The sequence below is a fragment of the Cervus canadensis genome, chromosome 16 (assembly GCF_019320065.1).
Source record: "Cervus canadensis isolate Bull #8, Minnesota chromosome 16, ASM1932006v1, whole genome shotgun sequence".
NCBI lineage: Eukaryota > Metazoa > Chordata > Mammalia > Artiodactyla > Cervidae > Cervus > Cervus canadensis.
In genome coordinates this window covers 35,158,201-35,176,938 of record NC_057401.1, presented here as the reverse complement: position 1 = coordinate 35,176,938, position 18,738 = coordinate 35,158,201, and the positions used below count along the sequence as shown (strand labels likewise).

At 37.3% G+C, this 18,738-nt stretch overlaps 1 protein-coding gene across 1 annotated transcript in view; it reads left to right on the top strand.

Annotated features, from left to right (window-relative positions):
• WDR70 (WD repeat domain 70) overlaps positions 1–18,738 on the top strand; it is a 268,401-nt gene that overhangs the window by 41,724 nt on the left and 207,939 nt on the right. The window contains exons 6-7 of the mRNA XM_043488519.1: positions 12,509–12,568; positions 16,317–16,450. Coding sequence (XP_043344454.1) covers positions 12,509–12,568; positions 16,317–16,450 — 194 coding nt within the window. The remainder of the gene's footprint in view (positions 1–12,508; positions 12,569–16,316; positions 16,451–18,738) is intronic.

The window sequence follows — 18,738 nt, the reverse complement described above, 5'->3', positions numbered from 1 at the left end:
CCTTCCAAGGAGTAAGCATCTTTTAATTTCATGGCTGCAGTCACCATCTGCAGTGGTTTTGGAGCCCCCCAAAATAAAGTCAGCCACTGTTTCCCTATCTATTCACCATGAAGTGATGGGACTGGATGCCATGATCTTAGTTTTCTGAATGTTGAGCTTTAAGCCAACTTTTTCACTCTCTTCTTAAGAGGCTCTTTAGTTCTTCTTCACTTTCTGCCATAAGGGTGGTGTCATCTGCATATCTGAGATTATTGATATTTCTCCCGGCTATCTTGATTCCAGCTTGTGCTTCCTCCAGCCCAGCGTTTCTCATGATGTACTCTGCATTTAAGTTAAATAAGCAGGGTGACAATATACAGCCTTGACATACTCCTTTTCCTATTTGGAACCAGTCTGTTCCATGTCCAGTTCTAACTGTTGCTTCCTGACCTGCATACAGATTTCTCCAGAGGCAGGTCAGGTGGTCTGGTATTCCCATCTCTTTCAGAATTTTCCACAGTTTATTGTGACCCACCCAGTCAAAGGCTTTGGCATAGTCAATAAAGCAGAAATAGATGTTTTTCTGGAACTCTCTTGCTTTTTCAGTGATCCAGAGAATGTTGGCAATATGATCTCTGGTTCCTCTGCCTTTTCTAAAACCAGCTTGAACATCTGGAAGTTCACGGTTCACATATTGCTGAAGCCTGGCTTGGAGAATTTTGAGCATGACTTTGCTAGTGTGTGAGATGAGTGCAGTTGTGCGATAGTTTGAGCATTCTTTGGCATTGCCTTTCTTAGGGATTGGAATGAAAACTGTATATCTTTAAATATAAAAAGATTGCCCAAGGAATAACTCATTTTTTATAAAAGACAGTTATGAAATCATAAATGTAGCTAACAATACTACAGTATATAACCCATGTTGAACTAGTTTTGCACTACATATCTAAGATTATGAAATGTGTTTAACCTTTTCTATCTCATGGTAGTTTATACCTGGTGTCAAATGATTTCTCAAATAAGTATTTTTAGGATAGAACCTTTATGGCCCCAGGCTTGTACTAATGTCTTTCTTATAATGGGCTTGCAGTTGTAAAGTGTTTTGGTATATTAACTCTTTGTTGTTGTATTCTGTGAAGCTCACAGGGCGAGTATTACTACAGAGGAGGCAGTATGTCATAATGATTACATGTACACACTTTGGGACCAGATTTCTAAGTTCAAATTTCCACTTAGTCACTTACCACTTATGTGACCTTGGACAAATTACTTAACCTCTCTTTGCCTCAGTTTCCTCATCAAATGAGGTGAAAATAGGACCAAAGTTATTGCTAAGATTAAATGACTTTGTATATATGTGGTGCCTTGAGCAGTGCTTGGTCATAGTATGCATGTATATGCTCCCTGTTACTATTATTATTTATATCCAGTAGATGGTTAAGGAAATAGAGGCTCTATGAAGGAGGGATTTTTTTTTATTCCTACCACTAGTAAGTAACAGAAATGAGATTCCTATTCCTATTTTTGCCTTGACTCTTTAAAACAGTAGGATTTTTATTATTAAGTAACTGTTGAATGAATGTTTGTATGAATTGGGGGAAAAAAATCCTATTTACTTGCAGTTTGGAAGATTGAATTATAGAGTAGGAGTTTTGCTAATTTGAAAGTTAAATTTGACTTCTAAGATTTTCCAGTCAAAGAGAAAGATAAATGCTATATGATATCAGTTCTATGTGGAATCTAAAAAGTAAAACAAATGAATGGGTATGCAAAAGAGAAACAGAGATATAGAAAATCAACTTGTGGTACCAAAGGACAGAGAGAAAAGGGAGGGGCAAACAAGAGGTATTAGAGTAACAAATACAAGTGCTGTATATAAAATAGACAAGATTTTACTGTATGGCACAGAGAATTATAGCTATTATCTTGTAATAATCTATAATGGAGTATAATCTGTAGAAATACTAAATCACTATGTGTGTGCTCAGTTGCTTAGTCATGTCCTGTTTTTTGTGACCCCAAGGATGGTAGCCATCCAGGCTTCTCTGTCCGTGGAATTCTTCAGGCAAGAATACTGGAGTGGGTAGCCATTCCCTTCTCCAGGGGACCTTCCCGACTCAGGGATCAAACTTGGATCTCCTGCTTTGCAGGTGGATTCTTTACCATCTGATCCACCAGGGAGGCCCCAGATATTGGCATTATCAAGCCACAAATCACGGAATGCCTGGGAAATCCTATGGACAGAGGAGCCTGGTGGGCTACAGTCCATGGAGTTACAAAGGGTTTGTACGACTTTGCAACTGGGCACACACACATGATGAGAACATTTAAGCTCTACTCTTTAGCAAGTTTCACGTATACAGCAGAGTGTTATTAACTGTAGTTACCATGCTGCAAATTTAATCCTTAGAAGTTACTTATCTTATAACTAAAAAGTCTATACCCTTTGACCAGAAACTTCTTTAAAAACATTAGTTTTTCAAATTTAACCTGCAGGAACATTCTACTAATAAAGAAAATTTCTAAAACAAATTATGTGATGCTCTGAGAAGTTACAGTTTTGACCAAAAGTGTTAGAGAGACATTGAGGGTTCTCTTCTTACCCTCAATCTTTCCCAGCATCAGGGTCCTTTCCAGTGAGTCGGCTCTTTGCATCTGGTGGCCAGATTACTGGAGGTTCAGCTTCAGCATCAGTCCTTCCAATGAATATTCAGGACTGATTTCCTTTAGGATTGACTGGTTCGATCTCCTTGCAGTCCATGGTACTCTCAAGAGTCTTCTCCAGCACCACATTTCAAAAGCATCAATTCTTTGGCACTCAGCCTTCTTTATGGTCCAACTCTCACATCCACACATGACTACTGGAAAAACCATAGCTTTGACTATACTGATCTTTGTTGGCAGAGTGATGTGTCTGCTTTTTAATACACTGTCTAGGTTTGTTATAACTTTTCTTCCAAGGAACAAGCGTCTTTTAATTTCATGGCTGCAGTCACGGTCTGAAATATTCATAAAATTTTAGAGAATGTTAGGAAATGATAGAGTATATGTTCACGATAGCTTTGAAAATAAATATCATTTGATATAAATTCTGTTGGCTAATTACCTGCCATTGTTGTATGATAAATAAACATAGAGTATTTGTCATCTTTGTGTTTATTGCTAATGTCATTTTTTTTTTCATTTTTTTTTAATGTGACTTCTGATAAAATAAGAATGAACTATCCTTTTTAAGTTTCTCAGCCCTACAAGTACAAAAAGTTATTTAACAATGTACTTTTAAGTCATGTTACTAAGAAGTGTTCTCTAAGATTACAGCTTGCAATAGGGCATAGATGGTTTGAAAGTAATTGAGAAGTGGTTTGGGAATACTGCTAATTGAAGGATTGGAACCAGCTGTGAGATTTAGGTAGGAAATTGTCTTTCCTTCCTGCAGTATTTTAAACATGTAGCTTTACATTTTTGGAGGAAGATTGTAAGTATTTGATAAATGATTTATTTTGAAGCTTACCTAGCATTTGTTAGCATATTGAAAAGTACTCCAGCTTAATAGTATGCCTCACTTAATCTTTTTTGGTTTGCTTATGTGTGTTGTATATAGTATAAGTTCTTTTTTTGTTTGTTTTGGTAAATTACACATAATAGGAAATTTGCAGTCTTAACCATTTTTAGATGTACAGCCCAGCAGTGTTACATTGTTGTGTGGCCAATCTGCAAAACTTTTTCATTTTTGCAAAACAATCTCTAAACCCATTAAATGACATCTGTCTATTTCCATCTCTCCCCCAACCCTGGCAACCACTGTTCTGTTTCTGTTAAATTGACTACTCTAGATACCTCAGATAAGTGCAGTTATATTAATTTGACTACTCTAGATACCTCAGATAAGTGCAGTTATATTAATTTGACTACTCTAGATACCTCAGATAAGTACAAGTTATACAGTATTTCTCTTTTCCTGAGTTGCTTATTTCACTTAGCATAATGTCCTCCAGGTTCATCCGTCTTGTACCATGTGTCAGAATTTCCTTCCTTTTTAAGACTGAATAATATTCTTACCTATATATGTATAGGTATATGTATATGTATAGGTATATGTATATGTATATGTACCTATATACATATATAGGTATTTTTGTTATTTCTTCATAAAAAATATGAAATATAAAAAGGTGAAAATATGAAAAATGTAAAAATAAGAAAAATATGAAATTCCTTCATATTTTTGTTATTCCTTCATCCATAGATGGAAATTTGAGTTCCTCCCACCCTTTGACTATTGTGAATAAAGCTGCTTGGAACATACATGTACAAATGCTGCTTTTCAATTATTTTGCATATATATGCTGGTGGAATAGCTGAATCGTATGGGAGGGAGTTCTTGTTTAAATTCTTTGAGGAACTACTGTGCTGTTTTCCATAGCAACTGCACCATTTCCCTCCAGTAATTGATGCTTTTGAACTGTGGTGTTGGAGAAGACTCTTGAGAGCCCCTTGGACTGCAAGGAGATCCAACCAGTCCATCCTAAAGGAGATCAGTCCTGGGTGTTCATTGGAAGGACTGATGCTGAAGCTGAAACTCCAATCCTTTGGCCACCTGATGCAAAGAGCTGACTCATTTGCAAAGACCCTGATGCTGGGAGGGATTGAGGGCAGGAGGAGAAGGGGATGACAGAGGATTAGATGGCAGGATGGCATCACTGACTCGATGGACATGAGTTTGAGTAAGCTCCAGGAGTTGGTGATGGACAGGGAGGCCTGGTGTGCTGCGATTCATGGGGTTGCAAAGAGTCGGACGTGATTGAGTGACTGAACTGAACTGAACTGAATGTATGTGTTCCAGTTTCTGTCCATCCTTGCTAACACTTCTTTAGTTTTTCTTTCTTTTTTCCCATTAAATATTAGTATTGCATTGATTGTGAAGTGGTATCTCATTGTGGTTTTGATTTGGATTTGCCTAAGGATTAGTGATACTGAATATCTTCTCATATGCTTCTTTGGAAAAAATAACTATTCAACTCCTTTGCCATATTTTGAAATGGGTTTTTTTTTGTTGTTGTTGTTGAGTCATAGAAATTTTTAATTTGTTCTCAATATTAATACCATATCAGATATGTGCATTGCAAATATTTTCTCCCATTCTGTATGTTGCCTTTTCACTGTGTTAATTGTCTCTTTTGATACCTTGGTGATTTTTTTTGAAATCTCAAATCTTGTTATATTACTCTACGTGGCTCAGAGCTTAAATTTCAGATTCTTGGCATTGTATACAGTTTGGCTGATAACTGACTGGGCTAACTAACTTTCTGGGTTAACAGTAACTAACACACACACACACACACACCCCTTTTACACAACTTTCTGGGTTAACAGTAACTAACACACACACACACACACACACCTTTTACACAACTTTCTGGGTTAACAGTAACTAACACACACACACACCTTTTACACACACACACACACCCCTTTTCACACACACACACACACACCCCTTTTCACACACACACCCCTTTACACACACACACACACACACACACACACACACACACACACACACACACACACCCCTTTTCCCTTTTTCTTGCCCGGAACACCTTTTACACACACACACACACCCCTTTTCACACACACACACACACCCCTTTTCACACACACACCCCTTTACACACACACACACACACACACACACACACACACACACACACACACACACACACACACACACACACACACACACCCCTTTTCCCTTTTTCTTGCCCGGAAATTTAAACTCCAGCCAGGTAAAACTATTTGCAGCTGAGAAAGTGTCAAGATTCACCTTATTCTATCCTAGATGTCCTCTGCTTTTACCTAGAGAACTTCTGTTTTTCCAAAGGCATCTCAGACATCTCTTTCATGAAACCTTTTCTAATCACTCTCTACTTTCCCAGGCACATGGGATTCCTCGGCGCAATGGAATTGAGTGCTAAACCCTATGTATCCTTCTGCCATAGCCTCCGAAAGATTTTAGTTTGCTTATTTGTTTACCTATTTGTTTTATTTTGTTAGATTGACAGTTCTTTGTGAGCAAACTCTTTGTTATTGGTCTTTTTGTCTTTAACTTAGTTCCTGGTATGTTGTATATGATTAAACACTCATAAATGTTGTTAAGTGAATGTGTGATTAGTAAGTGAAAGAGTAAATGAATTAATTCCAAGAGTTACAACAGAATGGACTCTAATTCTAGTTGCTTGTGATAATCCAAGCTAGGTTTCAACAGTACATGAAACTGGAACTTCCAGATGTACAAGCTGGATTTAGGAAAAGCAGAGTAACCAGCGATCAAATTGCCAACATCCACTGGATCATAGAAAAAGCAAGAGAATTCCAGAAAAACGTCTACGTCTGCTTCATTGACTACACTAAAGCCTTTGACTATGTGGATCACAATAAACTGGAAAATTCTTCAAGAGATGGGAATACCAGACCACCTTACCTGCCTCATGTGAATCCTGTTTGCAGGTCAAGAAGCAACAGTTAGAACTGGACATGGAATAATGGACTGGTTGCAAATTGGGAAAGGAGTATGTCAAGGCTGTATATTGTCACCCTGCTTATTTAACTTAAATGCAGAGTACATCATGCGAAATGTTGGACTGGATGAAGCACAAGCTGGAATCAAGATTTCAGGGAGAAATAACAATAGCCTCAGACATGCAGATGACACCACCCTTATGGGAGAAAGCGAAGAAGAACTAAAGAGCCTCTTGATGAAAATGAAAGAAGAGAGTGAAAAATCTGGCTTAAAACTTAACATTCAGAAAACTAATATGGCATCCAGTTCCATCACTTCATGGCAAATAGATGGGGCAACAATGGAAATATAGTGACGGACTTTATGTTCCTGGACTCCAGGGCAACAGTGGAAACAGTGACAGACTTTATGTTCCTGGACTCCAAAATCACTCTGGACAGTGGCTGCAGCCATGAAATTAAAAGATGCTTGTTCCTTGGAAGAAAAGCTATGACCAACCTAGGCAGTGTATTAAAAAGCAGAGACATCACTTTGCCGACAAAAGTCTCTATGGCGAAAACTATGGTTTTTCATGTATGGATGTAATCGTGTATGGATGTGAGAGTTTTACCATAAAGAAAGCTGAGCACTGAAGAATTGATGCTTTCAAATTGAGGTGTTGGAGAAGACTCTTGGAAGTCCCCTGCACTTCAAGGAGAGCCAACCAGTTAATCCTAAAGGAAATCAGTCCTGAATATTCGCTGGAATGATGAGTGCTGAAGCTGAAGCTGCAATACTTTAGCCACCTGATAAAAAGAACTGGGAAAGACCCTGAGAAAAAATTGAAGGCAGGGAAAAAAATTGAAGGCAGGAGGAGGAGGGGACAACAGATGATGAGATGGTTGGATGGCATCACTGACTCAATGGACATAAATTTGAGCAAGCTCCGGGAGTTGGTGAAGGACAGGAAAGCCTGGCATGCTGCATTTCATGGGGTCACAAAGAGTCAGACATGACTGAGTGACTAAACAGCAAACAACAACAATGGTACTACCCTGGTAACTATTTCCAGAGTGGTTTCTGGGAGAAAGTAACACTCATTTTCAAGCTCCTTTATGGAAATCTCCATTTTCTGCCTCAACTACTAGCTGCTTTGTGGTAGACATTTATTACTGAGGAGACTTTTTTTATTTTGGCTCAAAGTACTATACATATCTAACTTTTAAAATTTATGACAAATTTATTCCAGAAAGGTTATTAATGATTTTCAGTTCTTTTGAAAACACTGTAAGGATGTATGTACATCAGATGGAATTGCTCATGTTATTCCAGATATGTTTGCTATCGTTGTTCTTATTGAGGTAAACGAAAGAGCCTGGGAAATAATCCTTTGGTTGGCATTTAAAATCAAACCAAAACAGAAACTGATATCTTTTCCCATCTTCCATTAAGAGTGTAGCTCTTGTTATGAATTTTGGCAATAAATGACTTCATTGAGGTCTTGTAGTTTATGATGTCCTCTGGCAGGGAAATCTTGAAAATGTTTTACTGTTATAGCAAATTTCACACTAAGCCATATTTCAAAAAGTCATTAGTAAAAGTTCTGGACAAAGAACAGTCACCATCAAGTGGTATGCTACCAAAAGATGGATTGCTACTATTTTAGATGATTTAGTTGTGCCAATTATATGGGCTTTTTATGAGTTATGTCCTACATGATTTCCAGTAAAACTTTGATTATAAATGTAAACAATATTTATTTAAATATTTAATTTACTCCTAATGTAAATACTAAGTTGTTCTGTGTTCTTGTAAGTTTTTTCTTTAAATGTCAAAAATTGTCTATATATAGGCACATTCTGCATTGAATTCAGTGGAATAATTTTCATCCTTCCTTTTGGTGACAGTGTTTCTCTTTCCTGAGTGATAAAATAGTCATTGGTTATGAAATGATAGTGTAATAGATTCTTCTCTAAGTAAAACATTTGAACTGTTCTCCTGTTTCTTGTAAGAGTATTCAGCACCTTTACATGAGTTTTTATTACTTACAAATATTGTCAGCTGCAGAGGAAGCAGTGGTTTACATAATTAATGTAGAGGTAGTCCAGAATTCATTTGTTCAACTTTTACATTATTTTGAGATTTGTGTTGGAATATTGGTATCTCTGAGATTGGTGTGTGTAGGACTTTCCAAGAGATAGGGAACCATACTGTAATATCTTTGTCTTGAAATAAACTGCAAACTCCCCTGCACTTCCTTGGGTTATTGTGAGGTCAGTGTTTTTGTGCAGTGCCTCTGGGTTCCTGATCTCCTTTACTGATCTGTGGTGCTAATGAACTATAGCCACTTTCAGAGGCAAACAAGTCTAAAACAAAATTGCCTTTATTTCTCCATACTTGCAACTTTATATGTGCTTTTTTAGTCTGGGACAGGACTTCTTCAAAGGTTTTTACTTCTTCAAAGGTTTTTACTTTTGGAAAATTGTCAGTTATCTTTGACTGTCACTCAGCAGACTCACCTGATGGATAGCACCTACCTGTTCTTCTTTATGGACATAAACACTAATGTTTGAGGTAAATTAAAGATTACCTAATGTGATTTACAAGGTAGACATTGTAACAGCCATTAATTCACTCTAAAAACTTTTGTGCGCCTGCCATATACCAAGTGTTTTATAGATTAGGGAACTAGAGACAATATGTGTGTGTGTTTGTGTGTGACCTCACAGTCTTTGAGAAGTATCTCTTTTGCAGTTTGGTTAGGGAATGGTGTGGAGAGAGAGAGGTCAAAAACTACAGTGTATTATGATAGGTTCTGTGGGGCTTCCCAGGTGGCTCAGTGGGTATAGAATCCACCTGCAATGCAGGAAATGCATGCTGACATGGGTTTGATCCCTGAATTGGGAAGATCCCCGGGAGGAGGGTATGGCAACCCACTCCTGTATTCTTGCCTGGAGAATCCCGTAGACAGAGGAGCCTGGTGGGCTGCAGTCCATGGGGTCACCAAGAGTCGGACACGACTGAAGCGATTGAGCATGCACACACGAGACAAGGTGAGGTTGTTACGGGAATACAGTATTCTTGCCTGGAGAATCCCCATGAACAGAGGAGCCTGGCGGGAAACAGTCCATGAGATAGCAAGGAGTTGGACACGACTGAGTGACTAAGCGTAGCACAGCGCAGAAGGGTCATTTAACTCAGAGTTTGAAATCTTGAGAAATGCTTTCAGGAGTAGGTCACATCTGAATTGAGTCTTAAAGGGTGAGTAGAAATTAGCCAAATAAAGAGGAGGAGAAGCCTAGAAATAGACTAATATGACCAGAGAGACAGGAGCTATGGCTTAGAATAAATGCTGGCTGTCACTTATTGAGCACCTACTTTGTGCCAGACTCTGTATTGTGACCTTTAAAACACTTACTTCACAATAACCTAAGGGGCAGATGTTATCCTCTTTGCAAATAAGGAAACCGAGAGTCGTTACTCTTCTGAGGTTATGACAGGGTTAATGAGTATTAGAGCTTGATTTTAAAACCCTAGATTTTCTGGCTTTTTGTCAAGGCTGATTCCTCCCAGGAAGGAACATTTTTCAAGGTGGAGGAAATAGTTATGAAGTTATCATGCTGATGAAAGGTCAGATGTGCAGGTTAAGGTCTGTGAAGTACCCTGGGGTATTAATAGTATTTATTCATTCAAGAAATATTTACTAAGAGTCCCTTAAGTGCTAAAAACTCTGCTAGGCATTAGGAATTAAATGACAAATGCTTAAATGGTAGAGGTAGAAGCTGAAAGAAAGTAGAGGCACTGAGTGTAAATGTAGTGTGAGGAAAGAAAAGATAAAAGATAATGATACAGCAGTAAACATAGGGGGAAATTAGTGTGTCCGTGTTTTAATATGGGAAGTACTTTGATTATTCACATGCTGAGAAGAAAGAGCCATAGTAGGGGAAAGATTTAAGATAAACTAGAATGAACTGGTGATTGATTGGTTCATCTGTGATCCTGAAGAATGAGGGAAGTCAGAAACCAAAATCTATAGATTGCACATGTTTAATTAAGTAGATTGCAAGATAGTCCTAACATGAATTTGTAATGACTGTAGAATTTTAGTATAGTTACCCTACACTTGGATAATGGAGACTTGATTAAACAATGAAACCTCTTACATAAATGATCACTGTGACCTCTTATGTCTGGTTTATGTATCCATTGTCTCTGTTCCTCCATTGATCTGTCCATACCCTTTCTAACTCTGCATGGAAGCATGCAGAGTTATTGGTGTTTCCCTTTTGGGAGGGGAGATGAGTAGAGGCTGTGTCTAATGCCACTTAGAATCTGGTATAATCTCACTTTAATAAAGGCTTTTTGAATTGATCAATCACTGAATTCCATATTTGTACCATTTGAATATTAGTTTTTTGTTTGTTCATCTTTTATGGGTTAAAAGGTATATATCCTGTGCAAATTCTAAGACAAATGTGTTTTCTATTATAAGTTAAGTTCATAAATACTTTAAGGTATGCCCAAGTACCAATGAAAAGAGGACTTTAAGAATTTTCTGTATGGAGAGGATCTTAAAGTTTCATACAACCTAAAGAATTTCTTCAGTTCAGTTCAGTCGCTCAGTTGTGTCCGACTCTTTGCGACCCCATGAATCTCAGCATGCCAGGCCTCCCTGTCCATCACAAACTCCCGGAGTTTACTCAAACTCATGCCCATCGAGTCGGTGATGCCATCCAGCCATCTCATCCTCTGTCGTCCCCTTCTCCTCCTGCCCCCAATCCCTCCCAGCATCAGGGTCTTTTCAAATGAGTCACCTCTTCGCATGAGGTGGCCAAAGTATTGGAGTTTCAGCTTCAGCATCAGCCCTTCCAATGAACACCCAGGACTGATCTCCTTCATGATGGACTGGTTGGATCTCCTTGCAGTCCAAGGGACTCTCAAGAGTCTTCTCCAAACCACAGTTCAAAAGCATCAATTTTTTGGTGCTCAGCTTTCTTTATAGTCCAACTCTCACATCCATACCTGACCACTGGAAAAACCATAGCCTTGACTAGACGGACTTTTGTTGGCAACGTAATGTCTCTGCTTTTTAATATGCTGTCTAGATTGGTCATAACTTTCCTTCCAAGGAGTAAACGTCTTTTAATTTCATGGCTGCAATCACCATCTGCAGTGGTTTTGGAGCCCCCCAAAATAAAGTCAGCCACTGTTTCTCCATCTATTCACCATGAAGTGATGGGACTGGATGCCATGATCTTAGTTTTCTGAATGTTGATCTTTAAGTCAACTTTTTCACTCTCCTCTTTCACTTTCATCAAGAGGCTCTTTAGTTCTTCTTCACTTTCTGCCATAAGGGTGGTGTCATCTGCATATCTGAGATTATTGATATTTCTCCCGGCAATCTTGATTCCAGCCTGTGCTCCCTCCAGCCCATCGTTTCTCATGATGTATTCTGCATATAAGTTAAATAAGCAGGGTGACAATATACAGCCTTGACATACTCCTTTTCCTGTTTGGAACCAGTCTGTTGTTCCATGTCCAGTTCTGACTATTGCTTCCTGACCTGCATACAGGTTTCTCAAGAGGCAGGTCAGGTGGTCTGGTATTCCCATCTCTTTCAGAATTTTCCACAGTTTATTGTGACCCACCCAGTCAAAGGCTTTGGCATAGTCAATAAAGCAGAAATAGATGTTTTTCTGGAACTCTCTTGCTTTTTTGATGATCCAGCGGATGTTGGCAATATGATCTCTGGTTCCTCTGCCTTTTCTAAAACCAGCTTTGAACATCTGGAAGTTAGGTTTAGCTTTTTAGAGATATAAGATAAATTTATTATCAGCTCAGCGTAACCAATTGTAATCTATCTAGAAGTTCAGAAATGATATACTCACAATTTTTATTTCCAGTTTTTTAAAGTTTTGTGTTAAAAAGCCAGTGATGCAACTTTTAAAAATTAAATTCCCTGTGAATGTATGTACTTCCTCTCAAATATGGTATATTACTTTTTAACGTCATGGAATTTTCTTGTTTCAGAATCCTGTCCGAAAGATCCCTGACTCCCATGAAATAACACTAAAGCATGGCACTAAGACAGTAAGTTTTAAAATTTTATTTATTTTCCCTCAATAACAAGGCTGTCATGGAAAAGTGAACTAATATGGTATACTTATAATAAGGCCATTATACAATCAACTGATATCACAAAGAGATTGAGATAGACATTTCCTTAATGATGGACATTAAGGAAAACAGATTACCTTTCTGTTCAGTCAAAATAGCCATTGCATTTCATTTACAATAGCAACACTTATTCATTAAGGAAATTGTTATTTTTATTGTTAAGGAAAATTGTCATTGTTATTGTTGGCTTTAAAACCTCTTTCTTCAATATAGGAACACTGTAAATGAGAGAAAGAAATGAAACTCAAATACTTTTTTTTATTATGGTGTGGGAAAATTTCTTGTTACCCTTGGCTTCATTTCTGTATCAGTAAGAGGCCTGAGTTCATTTTTTAGGTGGATGTTGAGATAAGAAATGAACATAAGCTTATTATGACTCTAAAGATTATATTCCTTAGATTTATGGATTATATTTTATAATTGTCACATTTATTTATGTTATTTAAAAATTCAGTTCAGTTCAGTCACTCATTCGTGTCCGACTCTTTGCTACCCCATGAACCTCAGCACGCCAGCCCTCCCTGTCCGTAACCAACTCCTAAAGTCCACCCAAACCTGTGTCCATTGAGTCGTTGATGCCATCCAACTATCTCATCCTCTGTCATCCCCTTCTCCTCCTGCCCTCAATATTTGCCAGCATCAGGGTCTTTTCAGATGAGTCAGATGTTTGCATCACGTGGCCAAAGGATTGGAGTTTCAGCTTCAGCATCAGTCCTTCCAGTGAACACTCAGGACTGATCTCCTTTAGGATGGACTGGTTGGATCTCCTTATAGTCCAAGGGACTCTCAAGAGTCTTCTCCAACACCACAGCTCAAAAGCATTTAAAACTTTAATTTAAAAATTAAAGCAGCTTAAAAATTTTGAGGTGTAAGATGAAACTATTTTGCCACATCACTTCAGTCATGTCCAGCTCTTTGCGACTTCATGGACTGTGCTACCTCATGGGCTGGAGCCCGCCAGGCTCCTCTGTCCTTGAGATTTCCCAGCAAGAATACTGAAGTGGGTTGCCATTTCCTTCTCCAGGGAATCTTCCTGACCCAGGGATGGAATCCACATTTCTTAAGTTACCTGCATTGGCAGATGGGTTCTTTATCACTGGTGCCACCTATCTTATTGTAAAAAAAAGGATTTAATAGTATTTTATTAAAAATGATAGTTAAATGAATGAAACTTGCTTGTGAATGAATAAAAGAATAAAATTATCTTGGTTTCCCTTTATAATGAAGCAACCTTTTTTTATAATAGATATCTGACATGTGAAGAAGTAAAATCCCATAATTAGGCAGAAAAATATCAATCAATAGAAATAGGTCCAGAAATAATGCAGATGATAGAATTAATAGTCATGCATGCTAAAATAATGATATTCTCCCCAATGAAATTTTTACTTTTGAAAATATTGTTTCCATAAAATGGTTATAAAGTACAGTGGGTTTATTATTATTTTAAATGAAGTAAACAGTAAATATTATAAATGTCTTAATTTGATTTTTGCTATGGTAAATATTGACACACATACTTGCATAAACAGATATTTTTAGGGGTTCTCAAAAGATTTTGAGTGTAAAAGTTCTTGAAACCAAAATATCTGAGAATTGCTGCCTTTCATTGCTGCCATTTCCATCTAGTTCTATATACTATGCCTACTTTTTATTAAGTCACATTTTTATAGTTTTATTCTGAAATCATGAAAGAATTTTACTAATTTTCATGTTTTTCAGTAAATAAGAAAAAATGTTACAGACTACTAGTACTTAAAAAGGAAGCTTTCCTGTCATTTAGAGATTTTTGCAACTGATAATTCTGTTAATAACAGATAAATAATATATCTTATTTAAATATTCATAGTTTTTCAAAGCAAATTTTATCTTTAAAAATGTGTATAATTAAAATTAAAAAATAAAATAAATGTATGCAATTTAAACAATACTTTGTTATTTTGCACTTTAAAAATCAGAGCTTCTAGTTGTACTATTCGGTTAACTAATTTTTTTTTTTTCTTTGCAGTTTTGCTTTTGCACATGTATTTCAATTTCTTGGAAATAGGTCTTTTTTTATATGTCTGTTGTGTTTTTTTAAACTAGTTTTTGTAAAAATGTTTACACATTCACAGAATGCTGAAAGGAATTCCCATATATTTGTCTCTGAGCCTTACCAATTGTTGACATAAGGCCAATCTTGTTTCCTGTATACTTTATAGTTCTAATAAACCTCCTTTCCCCCATGCCATCTGCCTATCTTGTGGGGTTGTTTTAAGCAAATTCCAGATTTCATATGATTTCTTCTGTAACTTAACATTTCATGTTTATTTAGAGAATTGATTTATAGTAACTTTCTTTATGGGCTTCCCTTCCTTTATTTCAAACTGTGATCCTTTTTCTGTCTCATATATGATAATCACGTTTAATATGCAGTCCAAATGCAGTTCTTTCCTTCTGAAAGGCAGTAAATCCAGGGACTAACTGCTTTGAGAAGAATGTTAAATACAGCTCAAGAACAGTGAGCTACACATTGGATATTTGTATGTGAGTTGGACCTCAGAAAGTTAACAGGGAAAGCAAATAGTTTATGGAACCAGTATAAGTGATATTATAATGTGGCCAGTTACTTATAAACTCATGTTTAAAAATAATTGTTTAAGGTGACTATACTTAGAGTCATTTAGCCATATTCACAAGATAATAATTTTCACTTTGCTCTATTTTGTTAAATTCATTTATGGTTCCTATTCACATGACTCATTTTGGTAATTTTAGATTTCATGTGTTCTTCATTTAGTAACAGTCAAACAGTCTTAAAAGGCTTTCTCAAAATATTTTACTGAAAAAATGAATTGTTTTTAAGATACCTACTTACATTCTAAGGCAACTTAGTGTATCATATGAATTTGCAGTGATAGCTATTCAGAGTACATGGTAGAGAAGCTGGGATGAAGCTGGTGGTTAGATTAAATTAAAATAGATAGCCAGTGGGAGTTTGATGTATGACCCAGGGAACCCAAAGCTGGTGCTCTGTGACAACCTGGAGGGATGGGGTGGGGAGGGAAGGGGGAGGGGGGGTTCGGGAGGAAGGGGACAAATGTATGCCTATGGCTGATTCATGTTGATGTATGGCAAAACCCATCACAATACTATAGTTGTCCTCCAATTACAATAAACTAAAAAAATATTGTGTTTTAAGGAAATAATACTCATAATAAAGTCAAATGATTTAGAAGGTGCTGTCCATTTTTACTTTTCATAAATAACAGCAGTTAGTGATCTATATTTTCATCGCCTATAAAGTAGGAAGTAGGTTAGAGAGGAGAAGGAAATGGCAACCCACTCCAGTATTCTTACCTAGAGAATCCCATGGACAGAGGAGCCTGGTGGGCTGCTGTCCATAGGGTCTCACAGAGTCAGACATGACTGAAGCGACTTAGCATGCATGCATGCATTGGAGAAGGAAATGGCAACCTGCTCCAGTATTCTTGCCTGGAGAATCCCAGGGACAGAGCAGCCTGGTGGGCTGCCGTCTATGGGGTTGCACAGAGTTGGACATGACTGAAGTGACTTAGCAGCAGCAGCAGCAGCAGAGCCGCAGGGTTAGAGAAAGGAAATGGGGGTTATAATAGACTATAAATAGTTTCTCTCCATTTAATTTTTTCTTTTTTAATAACAGGTTTCTGCTTTGGGTCTGGATCCCTCAGGTGCCCGTTTGGTGACTGGAGGATATGACTATGATGTTAAATTTTGGGATTTTGCTGGAATGGACGCTTCTTTTAAGGCATTTCGATCCCTTCAGCCCTGTGAATGGTATGTATTATGCAACTTAATACCTTCATTTTTGAAGACAGAGTCTCTGGTCATTTGAATTCCATTTATGATGATTTTTATCAGAATACAGTAAGTTTACATGACTGTATTCTACCTTTGTTATTCAGACGAAAGGAAAGTATATCTTTTATTTTAGTAAGTTCCCTTTAGTTACATGAATCTGTTCTAAAAACATTTTCTGTCTTTTGTTGTGTTTTCTTAAAATATTTTTATTTAGAAATTGTTACTTTGTCTAGTTTACTTTAAAACACTTCAGTAGCTACTGTGCAATGTTGTATATGTGTATAGCGTATTTAAGCCAGGAGCCAAGTGCTCGTCGGTGCTGCGCTGTGCAGGTGTGGTCAGCCAGCATTGTATCGTAAAGCCCTGTACGTGTTGCTGCTGTAAGCCAGCCTCTTGTTTGTGCTTTGGACCATCTTTGCTCTTTTAGCTTATTGGATATCAGAAATGGATTTTATTGGTTAAACTTGTTAACTTGCGTGATGTATATTATAAATGAGCTTTCAACGATGAGATTTAAAAATATTCAAGATATGTGGATTAGCTGAAGTTATTCAGACCCAGTTTCACTCTTACGTGAATGGGGTATAAATCTAGTTTTGTCTTCAACCTGAACTTGGTAAGGGTAATGTCTGTTTGCTTAATCTCTACTTGTAAACTCTGGGTTCCATTAACTGTATAGAGAAAGTTCCTATCTCTGGACTGTTGAGCGTTTGCTTCCGTGAACCTTTTGTGATGAAAGTGATGGTTAGAGCATCTAAATGAGATGCCGGGATTTTTCTGCAGGCTGTCTGAAGTAAAGATTTGAAAATTTGCTAAATAGATCATGTCAAAGAAATAATCAATTGGAAAGGAAAAGACAAAAAAACAAAAACAAAAAATACAAAAAGCCCTCCAGTATCTCCAGTGATGGCTGCATTTAAAATAGCTCTGATGATTTAAAATAGTGATATTCATTTTGAGTTAGTATGATGACCTTTTGAAACTGTACATAAAATATGTTGTTTATACCCCTTTTCCCCACATGATAGTCTCTTGATACATAAAGGGACTATGCTTTCCTTCTATCTTCACAGCTATTGGGTGACTTGTTCAGTACTATCCAGTGCTTTTTTTTTTTTTTTTTTAATTTGGATGTACCAGGTCTTAGTTGAAGCATGTGGGATCAGTTCCCTGGGTTCCCCAGGGATCGAACCCGGGTCGCCTGCATTGAGAGCATGGAGTCTTAGCCACTGGACCAGTGGAAGTCCCTATCCAGTGCTTTGTTAATAATCAGCTCTGAAGAGAATACATGTCTCTTGAGTTTCAAGCTAGTGCTCTATTATTTATTAAAATGTGTCATTTGCTACACTGTTATAATGGAAATGCAGGAAAAAACCAAGAATAAGCTTATTTTCTCTTCTGCAATTAAATTGTTGCATCCTGTATATAATTGTGAGCTATCAACGGTTTAGATGGGAAGAAATAGAATTATTGACAACATATAAAATTAATATAAAACTCTAAAATTGCAAATGTTATGTGAATATTACTCCTTTAAATCATGACAACTATTTAGCTTTGCCATCACTTGCTCCTGATCTCCAAATAATGTGACTCTCTCTGCTTTTTATGATTTTTTTTGACTCGTGCGTGTATGGTAAGTTGCTTCAGTCGTGTCTGACTCTGTGTGATCCTATGGACTGTAGCCTGCCAGGCTCCTCTGTCCATGGGATTCTCCAGGCAAGAATCCTTCATGAGATTCTCCAGGGGAGAATACTGGCGTGGGTTGCCATTTCCTCCTCCAGGAGATCTTCCCAACCCAGGGATCAAACCCTTGTTTCCTGTGGCTCCTGGCATAGGCAGGCAGATTCTCTACTGCTGAACCATTGGGGAAGCCTTTTATTGACTCAGTGTATATTTTATATCTATTTACCTATTCATCTGTAATTCACTTTTTACTGTAAACAGTTTCAAATGGAGAGACAAATAGAGGGGTTAGTATAATAGCCATCTACTCTTTACCTAGATTTAGCAATTATAAATATCTTTTTATTTATTTATTTCAGTTCATTTTTGTAATTTTTGAATTATTTAAAAGTGAAGACACTGTTTTTATATAACAAAACAGAAACAGACTCACGGACGGGGAGACTCAACCAGTGGTTACCAGTGAGGAGTGGGGAGAGGGGTGACATAGGGGTATGGGATTAAGGGGATACAGACTACTGTGTATAAGGTAAATAGACAACAAAGGTATATTGTATAACATACGGAAATATAGCCAT